This window comes from Hermetia illucens, chromosome 2 (assembly GCF_905115235.1).
Source record: "Hermetia illucens chromosome 2, iHerIll2.2.curated.20191125, whole genome shotgun sequence".
NCBI lineage: Eukaryota > Metazoa > Arthropoda > Insecta > Diptera > Stratiomyidae > Hermetia > Hermetia illucens.
In genome coordinates this window covers 71,777,862-71,795,607 of record NC_051850.1, presented here as the reverse complement: position 1 = coordinate 71,795,607, position 17,746 = coordinate 71,777,862, and the positions used below count along the sequence as shown (strand labels likewise).

General features: G+C 42.7%; 1 protein-coding gene across 16 annotated transcripts in view; it reads left to right on the top strand.

The window, feature by feature from the left end:
- The window catches only part of LOC119648834 (CUGBP Elav-like family member 4), a 666,752-nt gene that overhangs the window by 129,757 nt on the left and 519,249 nt on the right, over nt 1-17,746 (top strand). For 10 of the 16 annotated variants that reach the window (XR_005249062.1, XM_038050698.1, XM_038050701.1 and 7 more), the window contains one exon: nt 15,187-16,354. The exons of 3 other annotated variants lie outside the window; for them this stretch is intronic. Coding sequence is in view for 9 of the 13 variants with exons in the window: in XM_038050698.1 (XP_037906626.1) it covers nt 16,225-16,354 (130 nt within the window). In the remaining 4 variants the exon portion in view is untranslated. The remainder of the gene's footprint in view (nt 1-15,186; nt 16,355-17,746) is intronic. 3 more of the 16 variants (XM_038050710.1, XM_038050711.1, XM_038050709.1) reach the window with 3 other exon arrangements.

Genomic DNA, 17,746 nt, shown 5'->3' with positions numbered 1-17,746 from the left:
AACCTAAGGATGGGCTGAAGGCAACATCTAAGGGCCCGCACCACAGTTATGATGCGTTTTAACGCAAAGTGTGTGCGACCATGCGAAAATGTCGCAAACACTTCAAGCAATGACGCGATGGTTCTATACTACAGAGACAAAGATCTTAATTGGAAGACGCTACGAATCAACCTGAAGCCCATTAGGTCAGATTGTTACCGGGCAGGACTCTTCGGACTATAGTACAGGTTGCAAGTATAACCGCTTTTTGCATCTTCATGTATAGCCCGGCCCTTAGATCAAGCGTTTGCATATTTTTCGGGACTAATCCCGTCGATGAAATTACCATTGGGACTACTTCTATCTTTTATAGCCTCCAAGTCTACTTAATATCGTCCGCCAAAGGGCCGTAGTTCCGGATTTTTCTTGCTGTTTTTCAACAGTGCTCCGGTCCAACGGTACGGCTACATAGATTATGAAGCACGCTCGTTCTTCCTTGAGAAGCAGAACTATAATAGATCGGGCCTATTGTGATTTACACTGTGGTCGGTGGCAAAAGTGTGATTCCACAGTAGTTTAACCCGATCATTTTCCAATATTCTACGCGGAGTATACTTGTAGTAAGGATTGTAAATTGCCACAAAGTTACATTCCAACGCATGGTTTTGATGGAGAATCTTGCAGACGGAGACGTGACTAATGGTGTACTCGGTACTGCTCAACATCCTGGACGCAGATGTTATGTGCTGGATGGCCTCCTCTTCACAGTTGCATAACCTACAACTGAAGTTGGTGAGGAGTCATGAAGAACGTGCCGTTTATATTTTTTTGTTGAGAGTACACATTTAGTCAACCATCTGTTCAAGGCTTCGAGCTTCTGTTGGACTGAAGTAACATTCTCCTTCTCAAAATCAAAGGAGATAATTTATTATCTGCCATGACGGTAGCCTGATGTATTTGACTAGAGGATTGTTTCTCATAGAAAAACACACGAAGAGAATGCACTTGATTGTAGTACCATGTCTGACTTGAAACCCGCATCGGCGTTCATGCAGAAGATGGGATAATGGATTCAAAACCAAACAAAACCGTAGCGGGCTTAAAAAGTCGCCTTGGAAAATGCCACGCCTGATCGGTATCCCTCCTGATGTTTGTGAGGATACCGGCAGCTTCGTGCTCCAATCCTTCATTACTGTTCTTAGGAGAAGAACCACATTCGGAATGATTTTGTGCAAGTGTAACACTTGTAGTAACCACGAATGTGATATGAAGTCAAACGCTGATTTATAATCGATGGGGGCTGTCGAGATATTCCGTTTTTGGTGGACAGCCTGTTTTACAGCTACCGTACCGAATGCAAGATGTTCTTTTCAGCCTCGGGAGCCTTTTACGCATCCTTTTTGCTCTTCGGCTATCAATTTATGAACATCAAAATGTTTTGAGTTATTCGCGCACAGAAGTGAAGACCTTGTAGATGCTAGGAAGACAAGTAATTGGTCGCATTTTGAAGGGGAAGAGACACCGGGGGATGAGAAAAGCTATCTCCTTGGTGGAAAGTTCTGGAACTAATTTAAGATCGATAATCATCTGATTAAATTGATTTACCAATACTCTGTGAGTGCTCTTGAACCACTTCAGCCAGAAGTTGTGAATCTTATCAACTCCTGGCCCCTTCCAATTACCTGCCTTTTCAAGGGTTGCTTCTACGTCAGCTTAAGTAACGTGAGGCATGGTCATTTCGGGGAGGGCCTCGCATGAACGCATAAGGTGTGGGAGCCCCGTTGCTTCCAAATTGCAACGATTGGGTTCGCTCCAAACACTTCTCCAGAAGTTTTGTGACTGATCCAAATCGAGGTTACTTTCACGACTTGAGTTGGTGAGGTTTTCATAAAATCCCCGTTGGGTCTGGAAGAACAAGGTGACGTCTGCCCTTGGTTGAAAGCTCTTTTGATACCTACGGATGAGATTGGAGCATATCCCAAATTTCTGCTTCAGCACCGTGAGGATTTCTTCGATTGGCATATCATTGGAGTGATGGTAGTTTCCAATGATGTTCGCAACGCATCTGTGCACTCTTAGCGATGGATTTCCAAGAAGTAATTGCGTCACACGACCAATCTCCTTTCTCAACTTTTCGACCCTTTTGTTCAGTCGAAATACCCAGAATGGTAAAGTCCTCCTACACATACCCCTGTTCTTCGCTCCAAGATGTTGATCATGAAGGCGAATAACCGTGGCAACATAGATCAGGCTGTGAACCTCTGTAGCAGTAATCTCGCTAGTCAAACGACCAGCCAAAATTCTATCAACGGCAGCAATGACGTTAGTAGTTGCCAAAGTGAACTTTCAGCATATTCTGTAAAAACGAGGCAGACCCTGCCTAAGATGGAGCGATGGCGTAGGTCAGGACGCCAGACAGCTTTTAGGGATATCGAATTGGTGGACCTCGGCGCAAAATCGGTATGTCTGGAGTTCCTTATTAAGGCAGGCCTAGACCGGATACCGGTTGTTTCGCCGTTGATTATGATGACTTGGACCCCATATTTGCTTTCATGTTAAAGATGGGAAACGCGGATTCAAAGCCAAACGAAACCACAATGGGCCTAGGGAGCCGCCTTGTAAGATGCCACGACTGATTGGTATTTCTCCTGATGTTTGTGAGAATACCGATATGTTAGCTTCGTGCTATAATTCTTCATTACTGTTCTGAGGAGAAGAACGACATTCGGGGTGATTTCCTGAAAGCGTGATATGGAGTCCAAGGCTGATCTATAATCGATGTAAGCTGTCGAAATATTTCGTTTTTGGTGGCAGGCTGTCTACTGTACATATCGATTATAAGGTGTTCTTTATAGCCTCGGGAGTCGTTTGCGCATCCTTTTTGCTCTTCAGTTATCAATTGATGTACATCAAGATGGTCGCGCACAGAACTGAAGTGAAGACCTTCCAAACGGTAGACAAGACAAGCAATTGGACGACATTTTGAAGGGCAAGAGTCACTCCATTCCTTGGGGATGAGAAAAGTTGTCCCCTTGGTGAAAAATTCTGGAGCTAATTTCGGAGCGGCAATCATCTGATTCAGTGGTGGTGGTCAAAGGGTAGTATAGGTGCCAGGCCGAAACGTGGTTTTTTACCGACAATGGAGCATAAAACCTGGGAAACGCGTGACCGCTGGGAGGTCTTTTTTAATGAAAAGTTGTAAACGGGGAAGGATAAAGGTAAGCCTCCCGCGCCTGAAAACGGGACAAATTGTCCCAACTGTTCCTCCACGTTGGGGATTGGGTAGGGCTGACAACCCTACACGGAAAACCGAAGCTACGAAGCCCCAACAAGAGCCTCCGACTGATAACACAACGACGAACCCGGTAAAGACAACAGAATAACGATTTGCCCATTTTCTCATGGAACGTACGCTCCATGTACAGAGATAGAGCTGCCAAGTAGATAGCTCATACCCTTTCCCAATATAGGGCTGATGTAACAGCGGTGGAGGAGATGCGTTGGACAGGGACTGATTTCCTGGAGAAGAATCGCTACACCATATATTATAGCGGCCATCCAGTAAACCGTGTGCTCGGGGAAGGTTTCTTAGTCAGCCAAAAGATGAAACCTGCTGTTATCGGCTTTGAAAACATAACCAAACCGCTGCCCACTCTGCGCTTCCGAGGCAAATTTGGAAATATAAGACCCATTAACGTTCACGTCTCCACGAACGAGATTGCAGAGCCGGAGACGGACACCTTCTACGAGGCAGTAAAACGAACCCTCGCAGCCTGTCCCAGAAATGATATCAAAATCATACTTGGGGATTTTAACAGCCAAGTAGGGGCGGAGCCCGTATCCAGGCGATACGTTGGCTCCCATAGCTTACATCAACATACAAAGGATAATGGACTGCGGATTATTCAAGTAGCAAGTAGCACACGCAGTGGCTGTTGGAAATACTTGGTTTGCGCGGAAAGCGGTCCACAAACATACATGGACCTCTCTAGATGGGACTACTTTCAACCAAATTGAATACGTTTTGATCGAACGCTGCCATCTCTCAGCCTTGATGAATGTCAGAACTTATTGGGGGGGTCAATATAGACTCTATCTCGTTGGCATCGCGCTCCGGGCTCGAATAACAACACTGGCCGCAACCCCTCTGGCAACCAGGTGAGAGTTAACAGTAAAGTCATCCGCCACAAAGCCCCCCGCAACACCTATAGGAGGGAAATGGATGCCGCAATAACCGCAGCCAGTAGAAATAGTGGAGATGAAGCATCGACAAATGATCTTCACAACTACCTGAAGAACGTTATCATAAATACGGCCACAAATATACTTGGCCCCATCCGCAAAAAGAGTTGGAACGGCTGGTTTGACGACGAATTTAAGCTAGCAACGGAAAGGAAGTATGCCGCAATCCGAGTAATATTGCATTCTCACAGAACGCGGACACGCGGGGAGACCTATCGCGAACTCCGGCGAGCGGAGAAGCAACTTTACAGTCGGTAAAAGGAAGCTTGGGAGAATCAACAAGTCTGTGAACTCATAAAGTGCAGGGAGCAACAGCACCAAAAGCAGGATGAAGAATTACACACCTCGATGCTCATCCTTCCGGGACAAAGAGGGAAATCTGATTTCCGAAAGAATGGGCATATCGGAGCGATGGGTTAGTACCTTGATGAACCACAACAAGAACATCCGCGAATTGGAGGTCCCACCAACTGAAGACGACGGACAAATAATGTCACCACCAAGTGTAGAAGAAACAGTCCGCGCAATTCATTGGCTTAAAAGTTATAGGTCGCTAGGAACCGATGAAATTACAGCGCAATTGGTTATATATGGAGGCGATCAATTACACCAAGTGGTTCATCAACTTGTGCTAAAGGTGTGGGACAGCGAATCAATGCCTAACGACTGGCAAAGAAACATTATCTATCGCATACATGAAAATAGAGATATCACACAGTGCAGCAATTATAGAGGTATCACGTTGCTGAGTACCATCAATAAGATATCCTCTGTTATCTTGCTAGGCCGGATAGCCCCATAGGTCCAGAACAGCATTCGTCCATGCCAAAGAGGCGTCACTCCAGGCAAGTCAGCAACAGATCAGATTTTCTCTCTGCGGCAAGCGATGGAAAAACTGTTGGAATATGGACATCAGTTGCACCATCTTTTCATCGTCTTTAAAGCCGCCTATGATAGCACAGCTAGGGTAATGCTGTACACAGCCATGAGAAAATTTGATATGGTTGACTAGGCTGTCCTCATGTATTCCTCGGAGACTTGGGTTCATAGCAAGAAGAATTGCGAATTCTTGGCCGCGTTCGAGAAAAGAATCCTCCGAAGAATTTTTGGCCCTCTATATGAGGATAGACGATTTCGCACCCTACATAACGACGAAGTCTATCAATGATCGTGAAGTTGTGGATAAAATCCGGCTCAATAGGTTACGGTGGGCGGGTCACTTAATCCGTATGGATGAGGATGATGCCACCCGGAAAGTCTATAAGGGCAATATGTACGGTAGGAAAAGAAGACGAGACAGACCCTGCCTAAGATGGAGCGATGACGTAGGCCAGGACGCCAAACAGCTTTTAGGGATATCGAATTGGTGGGCCTCGGCGCAAAACCGGGATGTATGGAATTCCTTATTAAAGCTGGCCTAGACCGGATACCGATTGTTGCGCCATTGATGATGATGATACGACGCTTAGGTCTCTCGTCTTTGGTGGTTGACGGCATAACCGCCAAACCGCTTTGGTGTTGTTGAGCGACCCTTAACGGTGTTGCTTACTGTCTTCGTGTCTCTGCAGTCCCGTTTAAAAAATTTAGACAAAAGTCCTCAATTTTATTCTCACGAGTAATGGGGAACCAGTCAGGCCTGCAACAGAGCCCCAATGTTGCAAAGGTAAGGAAGGTATTTGGAGGGGTGCCGCGGAAGTACAGTGTAACGTCACTGCAATTCATGCGATAGGTCCCAAATTACGGATTTGTTAAGGAGGTTTACTCCCCCAGAAAGGGAAGAATAGGTTAAGGAAGACGAACACAAACGGAAACGTTCTGCTTGTCCGCGGTTACTTATTTAGAAGATCATCTTGCGATATTCGTAGCTGACCCGGTGGGTCATGTCATTATCCACAGCCCATGATACCTGCCTGGTGGTACGCAGCTCTGCGTTTGCCATACAGGTCGGAATAAATCTGGTACGCCAGGTTGTATATGACCTTCAGCTCTGCACTTACCATACAGGTCGGGATCAACCTGCTATGCCAGGTTATATACAACCTGGCGTACCAGGTTGGTCCCGACCTGTATGGCAAACGCCGAACTGGATGCGAGCAGGTGCGTCGTGGCTGTCATGGATTGCGGATAATGATATGAACCACTGGCGTGGCACGTTTTGATCACCTCCGAAATGAGGATGTCCGCGATCGATATGGGACCGTGCACCGATCGTGGAAAATCTACGTGTGAGACGTTTCCGATGGTATGGTCACGTAATTCGCGCTAGCGGGAATTCACCTGCCAATATTGGTCTCAACATAGAAAACAAGGCTAAGCAACCAAATGGCCGACCGAAACAACCGTGGTTTGGTACGCTGGATGGGATTGAAAAGCGTACATCCAGATCAGGAGTTTGATAAAATAAAATGGCGAAACCGATCACGACTAGCCCCGCTTGTAAATGGGACAAAAGCTGAAGAAAAAGAAGATGATGTAAGGAGCGACGAGTGCATGACAGCTCCGTGCCACATATTTTTGGTAAAATTTCCATTGCCCTCTAGTTTTCAGAAAGCGATTTAAATAAATCATTTGGTGGAAAGCCCTGCATTGATAATACTCAACCTCATACGCTTCTCACTCTAAGTTTAATATTATTAGCATATGCCAAGAATTTAACCTTCAACAGATATAAAATGGGCTGGGGAGAAGTAGATTCTTGATGAATGGAATTTTAATATTGCGACAATGCGAAAATGTATTGCTACATCCCGATTGTCGCAAACACTTCAGCCAATGACGCGGTGGTTCTACACTCAAGACTGAAACCCATTAGGTCAGATTGTTACCGGACAGGACTCTTCGGACTATAGCACAGGTTGCAAAGATAACCGCTTTTTGCATCTCCATGTATAGTCCAGCCCTAAGATCGAGCGTTTTCAGCGCTTTATGTAAGTTCTGTGAGACTAATCCCCTCGCTGAAATTACCACTGGGACTACTTCGATTTTTTGTAGTCTCTAAGTCTGCTTCATATCGTCTGCAAAGGGGCCGTATTTCCGGATTTTTCCGTGCCATTTTTCAACAGTGTTCCGGTCGGCTGCATCGACTGTGAAGCACGCTCGTTCTTCCTTCAGAAACAGAACTAGATCGGGTCTGTTATTATTAAGACTGTGATCGGTGGCAATAGTGTGATCCCACAGTAATTTGACCCGATCATTTTCCAAGATTCTCTGCGGAGTATACTTATAGTAAGGATGGTAGGTTACCGCTAAGTTATACTTCAACGCGAGGTTTTGATGGAGAATCTTGCAGATGGAGCTATGACGATTCGTGTACTCGGTACTGCTCAACATCTTCCACGCAGATGTTATGTGCTGGATGGTCTCCTTTTCATAGTTGCATAACCTACAACCGGAGTTGGTGATTGAGGAGTCGTGAAGAATGTACCGTTTATATTTTTTTGTTGGTAGCGAAGCATCCTGAATTGAAGTTAGGAATGCTTCGGTCTCATAGAAAAGTACAATATTTGTCAACCATTTGTTGGAGGCTTCGATGTCAATGCCTGACAACAACAAATTTTTTATATGACCTCCGTGAATCGGTTTCTCTTTCCACATGTCGATCTTCTGTTGGACTGAAGTAACACATGGGATTCCATTCTCTGCTTCTCAAGTTCAAAGGAAATAAATTTAGTATCTGGCATGACGGTAGCCTGGTGTATTTGGCGCTCGAAAGGATTGTTTCTCAAAGAAAAACTCTCGAAGAGAATGCACTTGATTTTAGTGCAATGTTTTAAAATCAAGTACCCCCCTTCCTCCTTGATGACGTGGGATAATGATCGTCAATTTTTCGGCAGCTCTTGTGCATTTCCTTCAAAATTTCCAAAGTAGTGCCTTATGTTATCCCTTATGCCACTGCCTTTCGGAGTTTTAGTAAGAACCGAAGGGGGTTTCCGGCTAAATTTCCAAAATATGCTAATGCCCCACGTGACTAGATATAGATCGTGAATTAAAAATTCACCGACTCTTTTTGCATGCAAGAAAACCCCTTTTACAAAAATTTTGCTCACCAGTTCCAACCTTTCCATCGAGTTTCGTGCAAATATTTATAACCGTTTCTAAGGTTTGTGTAGACAAATAAATTGGCAAACAGACGGACAATGAATCGATTTTAATAATGTTCATTTTAAATGAAATTTTAACCGGAAGCTAAACGCTTCAGATATGAAAGGTTTTGGTGTTGCCTACATAAGTATCTTTTTACCTAGCTGGTAATGTCTATGCATTTAATTTGTCAAGCTACTGACTTTAGTATGATACTAAAATTCAAAGTCTTTGAAAGCGAGAAATTTGCACAAAACCGACAACTTTGACCTATTATAACTCTGTTAGTAATAGTGCGATACCCACCAAGCTTACCGACATCATGCTCTATAGCCTACACCATTGCAAAAGATGATGAATTTAGAATAAACTTAAGGGGGCACCCAGTCATTTTTCGGAAAATGTACTTATACTAAATATGATAATATACTATTATTAATTTAATTTAAACAGGTATCGATATGGAGAGTACTTTGAGGCCTAGGTACCATGCGCATGGATCACCATATTTCACACACTTCCCTTTCGAATATATGGGGAGCTCCACAGTTAAACTCAACGTGGAACGATGTTCATTACTGCGTGCAATGGCAGCCGTAACCATTTCTAAGATAAAAGGCGGGAAGCGGAAGTCTCCGCATTAAATCTCGCGCAAATTTATACCACTCATTGTACGCCTGGGATGTTATTTAATGTCTCCGGATAGGTGAGTAATTATAGCACAAGGCTGTCGTACAGTAGGTAGCGGTTCAAACCTCACTGATGGCAGTGGGATTTGTATCTTGATTTGACGTTGGGCTCTGCTGTGAATGAGTACTTTAGTCAAATCAGAGTAATAATCTCGGGCGAGCGCAATGCTGACCACATTGCCTCCTATAGGGTACTGTAATCCTGTGGCGTGCCATTACGGTCATGAATGAAGCGCTCTAACACACTTCAAGGCCTTGGTCCAATTGAATTATTGGGTCATTATTATTTCCGAGTTATCACAATGTCGGCAGATGCCGGATTTTACCTAATACTAGCACTAAGTGCCAAGCATTTAGGCTCGGACGATCCTACCTACTTAAAAACTAAAGGGGCGCTAGTGGCGGTGGCTGGTGGTAGGTCAGTGGGAGAATCCGTCGGGTACTCCCCGCAACTTCGAGCACGTATGCAGAATGGTGTACTTCTGCATGGTTTGAACCAGACTGTGCGAAAGTCCCAGGGCAACAAGGGAAGCCGTGAGGGATTTAAGTACAATACCTGTAGCTGACAGTATTATGGGAACTACAGACGTCAAATTTCTTTGATTTCCCGAGCCAATGGCTCATAGTTCACCTTCTTCTCCACGTATTTCCGTTCAATGTTGCTATTATGGGGGATAGCAACATCAATAATATACGCGGATCGACCTGTCTTGTCAACTAACAGTACGTCAGGCTTATTGTTTGAAGTATGGCGATCAGTCAGAACTTGGCGGTCCCAATACATGATGTAAGCAGAACTATTAAGTACTGCTTACGGCTCATATCGGTAAACCGGACATGTTTCCATGATCAACCCATGCTTGTATGCAAGGTTTTAATGGATAACCTTACATACAGCATTATGCCTGGTGATGTATTGCACCGGTGCCATAACACTACAGCCAGAAAAGAGATGGTCCAACGTCTCTAACGCCGAACCACACATTCTGCACTGGTCGTTCTCACACTGCCATCTGTTCGACAAATGCTGCCAAGCTGCCGAAGACAATTCCCGTGTTTATCGTACACTGCCTTCGATTTCCATTCATCGATCGATCATCAGTCAATCCTTCAAGTTAAGTGGAGTCAGTCCACAGTCTGCCTTACATACAGCCGCATGCAAGGGACTCGCCTGCTCTTTGCTATAAAATTAAGCGCGCAGCGAGTCGACTTGGCGATGATGTTGTGCCGCCACGTCAACCACGTCCCTACCTCCAATGTCACGAGGCGGGTTCATTCACTCCACGGCAGACTTTGGATGATGCATTCGAAATTTGGACATAGTTGTCCGTATCCGCCGCTGGACGTTTTCCAGATCGGTCTTCGTCCACGGCAATATTCCGAATGCATAAGCCAGTGAAGGGATAGCGAATACAATCAACGCGCTTATTTTATTCTTGCCCGAGAGATGCGATTTCAGCACCAGTTTTACACGTCGCAGAAATTAGAACAGCAGAGCATCTTTCAGATCATCAACTCGAGCATCGGTTCCTTGCAGAATTCTTGTAGAAGTCTGTCTCGGTCATGGCTTCAATGTGGAGGTCACCAATGCTATGTCCAGCATGCGGCTCGTGATGACCTTTGCGGATGGCTTGGATTCGACACTTGTCTAATCCGAATTCGATCCGAATATCATAGCTGAACACATGCTATTATTCGCAACAGACTTCTAAGATGGTTGTCAGTGCCAGCATACAGCTTGATGTCATCTAAGTACATCAAGTGTGTCAGTTCACATTTAGCACGTAGGCCATACTTTATTGCAAAACCATGCCCTCTAGCTTCATTCATTAACCATGAAGGGGGGTTCAGTGCCATATAAAACCAAAAGGGACTCAGCGAATCTGCCTGGAAGATGCTCCTCCGTATACGGATGGGATCTGAGGTATTAGCACTCTCAGATGTACGCACCGATAAGGTGGTATGCCACCCCTTCCATGACTGTCGCCAAAAACTCTATTAATTTCGGATCAATGCGATGCAGATGTAGGATATTGATTAGCCAGGTATGCGGAACGCTATCAAAAGCCTTGACATAATCGATATAGCAACTGAAGAGGTTTCTTTGGCCTCGAGGTGCTTGTCCTACAAATACTGAGTCGAGTTCTGCTCCTCGGACAGAATATTGTTGGTCTCGAGGTGCGCATTGACCCTTCCAGTAATAATGAACGTGAGGAATTTCTGGAAGGTTGGTAAGCAAGTAATCGGTCTTGTGTCTGCGGGGTCCTGCACCGTGTCCTTCTTAGGGATAAAGTAGGTAATCCCCGCAGTGAGAAAGGATGGAAATTCCTCCGGCCGACTCATGACCTCATTTATACTGCGTGCCAACCAACTGTGTACGCTGGTAAATTTCTTTTACCAGAAATGCGGCACCCGACCCAGACCTGGGCCCCTCCAGTTCTTCGAGCTGTTTATGGTTCGTCGAACTTCCTCTTCGGTAACATCCGCAAAATTCATGCCAGGCGTACTGGCATGGCGGGTGCCTTCGGCGGTGATCCACTCAGCATACTCAGCATGCTGGGCAGGTAACCCCCAAAGTCCACCCCAATACTCTTTCGCTTCGGTCACGAGAACTGTATTGTCTGGACGCTCTGTTGGGATTCGTTGAAAGATCTGAAAAAGCTCCGCTGGTTCCTCGCGTATGTTGCATTCTGGACGCGTCTGGAATAACTTTCGCCATACCGTCGTAACTGACTGCATATGACAGAAAGTTTCTGTTCTAGCGTATCCAGAATTTCAACTACGGGTATCTCAATGGGGATGGCATAGTGGCGGTAAACCCTCTGCACTTTATTTCTCACACGTCGGCTGGCATTGACAGTGCTGGTCTGAATCAATCTAGCACTGTCCTGCCTTGGTGAGTCCCGCCGACGTTCCAGACGAATCTTCCATGGTGGATCTCTTCTGTCACTCAAACCAATAACACGAAAGGGAATCTTCTTTCCAAATCTCTGATTGTTCTATATTTCGCCGTGGATATCAAATAGTAGGCATCCCCTGTCAGTCTGTATTTGATGCAACTAAACCGGACAACCTTTTGCTCCTCTGGTTATCGCGCATAAAGCTCCGTCACGCAGTCTAAAAATTTAGATAGCTCCGGAACGAGGAAGGGTGATCTTTCCCCCGAAAAAGAAGGAACAAACTTTGTCACCATATCCATCCCTACCGAGGCCATTTTGGTAATTTCGCTTCTGGACCTAGCCTGTATCTCACTTGCGCGCGTTTTCGATGAAGTTACACCAGCACTTTCTGTTCCACTCACGCCACTCACACTTTTCCCCCTTTCGTATTTATTCAATTCCTTACTTCCGCGAACACTTTGTTCAATATTTACGCTTTTTCTAGCTGCTTTCCTAATTCCACATATTTTCTCATTTTCTTCACTTGCACTATTCTGCTTCCCTTAATTGCCGCTTTAGTTCACTCACTATCTTGCTTAACTGTTCCGCGTCTTTACCCCTTTGTGCTAATTTCCCCTCCAATCCTTCCTCCCTGTACTGTACACTTTCTACGTAGCTAGATAGTAGAGTATCCACAACCTCCACCGCACTAAGAGTATCACTCTTTATATTTACTTGCTCCCCCCCGAGCCCTTAATTCGGTTTCCATTTGCTCCGCAAAAAGGAAAAGACTTTTGATTGTGTCTGCGTGATCCTTTTTCAGCTGAGCAATATTGTCCGCCCACAAAGCTTTCTCAACTTGCAGCGATTGAAAAAAAGCAATTCAACGCCACAATAAATTTAACACCACACTAAATTTAACGGCACATTAACTCCCCCCGCACGATTCACTTAATTATTCTAAAATATATTTTATTTAAAATAAGTAATATGAAAACACTTACCAAATACCGGCTGCGCCAAATGTCGTGACCTCCTCTTTCACTAACCACTTCTTGTAATCACTAAAACTCTTTATTTTCGTTTCTTAATTAACTTCATTACACATATTTCCTCATTTTCTTCACTTGCACTCTAACGACCTTGTGGGTTCGCTTTTTAATATCGAGTAACTCTAATATTTCTTTATGCTTATTCTAGACCTACCTTAACCTTCTTTCCTATTCTCATTTGCCGACCCACAAAACATGTTTAAGAGGTCAGTGCTGTTATGCAAACACTCAGCATTCTACAACACAATACTGACCGACAAATATGTTCGGCATATTGTAATACAAAGCTTGCACTTTCCATCACAATATCGGTTACATACAGGGTGCGGCAGCACAACTTCCTTTCTTCAAAACTCAATAAAAACTATTGTATGCATCGGAAAATATTTATTTATTTTTTATAATGTAGGTACACGTCTAAGGTTTTTATTTACATTGTTTTGAAGATCAAATCTGTTAGGTGACGTCCCCCATTCTCCATACATTGCGTAAACCGATTTCTGGCGTTTGTCATGACTCTTGTTAGCATAGCAGGTGTTATGTTGGCAATTTCTTCTTGGATGTTGGTCTTCGAATCTTCTAGGGTTCTTGGACGGTTCACATAAACACGGGATTTCACCGTCTTGTTGGAACCAAGTGTCCCCCAAATCCAAATTTTCTAGCCGTGGGAAAAAAAATTCTGTAGCATGTTTACATACCGGTCCGAATTCACTGTCACTGTAACCTCATTTTCCTCAAAAAACCAGGGACCAATAATTCCAGCTGAGCAAATTGCACACCACACTGTGACTTTGGGTGAATGCAAAGGCTTTTGATGCAATTCTCGAAGGTTGGTGTCAGCCCAGCAGCGCATGTTTTGTTTGTTAACCGACTCACACAAATGAAAATGGGCTTCATCGCTAAAAAAAAAACAATAGCAACCTCGGGAACGACATCAAGAAGAAGCTCACACGCATTCATCCGAGAATTGAAGTCACGTTCTGAAAGTTCCTCCACTATCGCCATCTTATAGGGATGAAAATGAAGATCATCACGAAGAATTCTTTTCACAGAACGATCGGATAGTCCAAAGGCAGATGCGTGTTTGCGCGCAGAACGCCGTGGCGATCGCAACATTGACGCTCTCACTGCTTCAGTGTTCTCAGGTGATCTCGGGCCGAGGGACTCCAGTTCTTCCTTTTGCCGCACTTGCAGTTTGTCTGAATGTAGTGACCCATGTAACAATTGATTTGCGGTCTGGGACGGGAGCCAACGGGGCTAAATTAAAGCAATTCCGAAATGCACGCTGTGTTGCAATAACCGAACATCCGCTTGAAAAGTAAACCTCAACGGCAAAGGCACGCTCCTCACTATTCCAACACATGATGGCGACTGAACCGTGTCGGGACAAAACTTTACTACTGTAAATACTTACTTCCCCTCTTGAACGAGACCACTAGCGCTCCGCTATGACATCAACTAACTGAGTGGCGCGCATTTTAAAAAAGGAAGTTATGCTGCCGCACCCTGTGCTTCCCGGTCGCGCCCAATGAGTCACCTTTTCTCTCTTACTGATTTTGTGTTACTTAACCTTGACGAGTCGTAACTCTGTCCATATTGCCCATACATAAAAAATAAAAAGGTTTACTCTTTTTGTTATTAAATATGCCTTGTTTCTGTATAATATCATGAAATGCATGGTTTTCGAGTAATTTGCAAAAAACCGTTAAAAAACCTGCATTTTTTCTATGAAAAAGCGACATGTTTGAATACGAATAACTGGAAAACTAGTAGTTGTACGAAAAATTTTCACAAACAGCATGCTTAGAATCGACCATTTAATCGATTTCTGTGGTTATTTGGAAAAAATGTGGCGAAGGCGCACATCGGCGCTATATAACTTTTGAATCTTATGCCACCCTCTATCCCCATCCAACATTTCATTTCATTCGGTCTTGACTCAAAGAATTGCGAGGTTGAGAGCTTTAATGACTGGATTATAAGTTTTGAGTTGAAATACATGACAACCTTTCGAATTTGAGTCATTCAGCGGCCGGCTTCCTTTAGAATGAAAGTATCTAATACCTTTTCCCTAACCTTTCTTCTTTGAAAGGGCTTCATTTATTCAAATGTTAAATGGAGTTTTCGCATATCGAAAATATGTACATTAGCAAATCGGGCCAATCAAGCAGAAGTTTGTAGTAATCTCTGTTTTAGTGTTGTTTAGCTTTAGTTTCGAATGATTGAATATTTATATTATTATTCTTTTAATCATGTTTATTCCAGACTTAACATTGAGTGTGAGGTTGATGGGAAAGCAGTTTTGGTATCTAAAAACACCTAGCGCAATTTTAAGATACCTACACCGCCGAAAAGATTAAAGAGCTACTGAACAACCTTCACTTACATGTATTGTGATTCTGAATATTGATTGACTACGCAATATTTTTGGTTACCAAGTGTGTATAGTGAGCAAGCTCGAAAGATTAAGAGTCATAGAGTGCACAGTCCTAAATACGGAGCGAAGCTGGAATAATCATAAAACAAATTCATGTTCGTTTAGTTTGTGAGTTCAACTTCAACAACTCCAAATTATTCACGAACAGCTATATTATGAAAACATCGCCATAACAAAAGTTCCAATAAATATACTATAAAAGTGCTGTAGTGCACAAGAACTAAATAAAAGTAAACAAAGTTAATTGACGCGCAAGATTGTTCGCAATTACATCTCAATGAAGATGAATGTTGAATGGATCAAAATATTGTGCATTATTCATGAATTTTGAACAAGGATGCACGAGCAACTTTGAGGTGCGTTTTTAGGCAATTCAATCACATGACAACGGCAATTCAATAAGAAACTTGGTATGGAAAATAAATTTTATCGGCTACATAGGCCTGGCTTAAATGTGATACGCTTGTAGTGCTTATATTTTTGAGAAAAGAAACAAAATAAAACAATACAATATCTGTATAATTAAAAAATACTGCATTCAAACAACATCCCAAATTTCTTCTGAAGAGGTTCACGCATGTACATGAATATACTTTGCCTGATTATATTTCGATAAAAAAATGTATCAAGAATATCAATGTCACAAATTCGTTAATAAATGGCGTTGCGTCTCCGTTGTTTCCATAAAGTTACATTGGATTTTCATAAATGGCATCAGTGCTTGATACAGTGGTGATTGATTAAATATATGCACTACTTGAATTATTTTTCTTTTCGGGAGAATACTTTTCAATGAAACGAAAATTTTAAATTCCGTTTGGCGATTGCATTAAAATTGTATCACATTCAAAGTACAGGCACTCTTGATGTTGTTCCGTACTTCTGTTGTTTGTAATTTAGAAAGTCTATTTAATATTTTCCAATTCCAATTCGTTTGCTTATACACGTTGAATGTTTTAAATTCCCGCTCAATAGGAGGAGGCGGCATACATAGAGGTAGAGTACATTTTTTAGCGTCAGACATTCTATTTATAAAACATACTTTTTGTTCCAGCTTTAATCAAACATTTCGACCAAATTACAAACAGCATGAATTAAAAATTTAACTGAATTGCAAACTTCCCATGCATTGAATGCACAATTACTGCCAAAACGTTGAGTGTTTTCTTTCACGTCTTAGTTTCAAATTTCATTAAAGCTTATCTGATGTATTTTTGAAAACCAAATAAGTACTAAATTTTATTTCATGCAAATAATATCATATTTCACATGTTGAAAGTAGTATTAGTATACTAGCCCAAATGAATTCAAGTTCAGTATGACAATGAACATTGTAGGAAACATTTTCCTCTGCCAGGCTTTTACCCACTGCGAGCAACAGTAGTTATAAATTTATGTATCATATATATAAGGTTTAAGTGGAAATACTAGTCGAAGTTAATAATTACAGTGTGTTCAATAATAATGTACGGTGAAAATTAGAATAAAGCAAGTAAAAATCCAGAGACTCAGCGCTTCAGTTATTAAAGGTGTTGAGTATTTCGCATTTAAGAATATTTGAGTCGACATTTGTACTTACTCTTTAAAAGGGTGATGGGGAAAAAAACTAAAAAGAAAAAGGCTGTTTTTAAATGCTGAATAAAAATTTTTTATTGCTTATATACCGGTATTTCGAGGATCAGTTTTGTGAGTTTAAGTCTGAACTCCTTATGGACCTTGCCTGTGAAATATCTAGATCTAGAACTTAATTGCTAGTTAATTTAATCACTTACCTAATTAACCCAAAAGCCAAAAAGGCGCTGCTGATGTTTCATAAATCACCATTAATGTATCTTGTGCATAATGAAACTTTCCAAGGCCTCCAATTTACGGAAGTCATTAATATCACTTTTCTTCGTTATGGATGATGGCTTCACATCTTTTCTGCATAATTTGCACAAGATTTTGCATAATCACACTTAACTGTCTCCATATTCTTTTGAACGCTTGCTTATGTCGGGGGATCTTTGTCATTTTGTCTTTTAACTTAAGCTTCATCAACACACACTTTGAACAGGTCAATTTAAAGTGGAAATCTCATTTTCCATTGGTTACAATGTTTACGGTCGTCACCCTCTTGCAAAATCTATTCGCGGGAGTTCGTCCCATGCAACGATCTGGCGGCCTTCAAAAATGTCTTCAGCTATAATTTCACCATAAACTCTGCGTTGAGATTTCTGGTGAACTTATGAAGTTCACCAAATGATTGCTAATGGAACAATTCGTAAACGTGGACCTTCTATAACGTTTGAAGGTCCATTAACAAGTCCTTTCCTCTTTTATTGAGCGTGCTTGCTTGAACAACTACTAACAGTAAAAATGAATTCCCATGTAAATATTACGTGACTT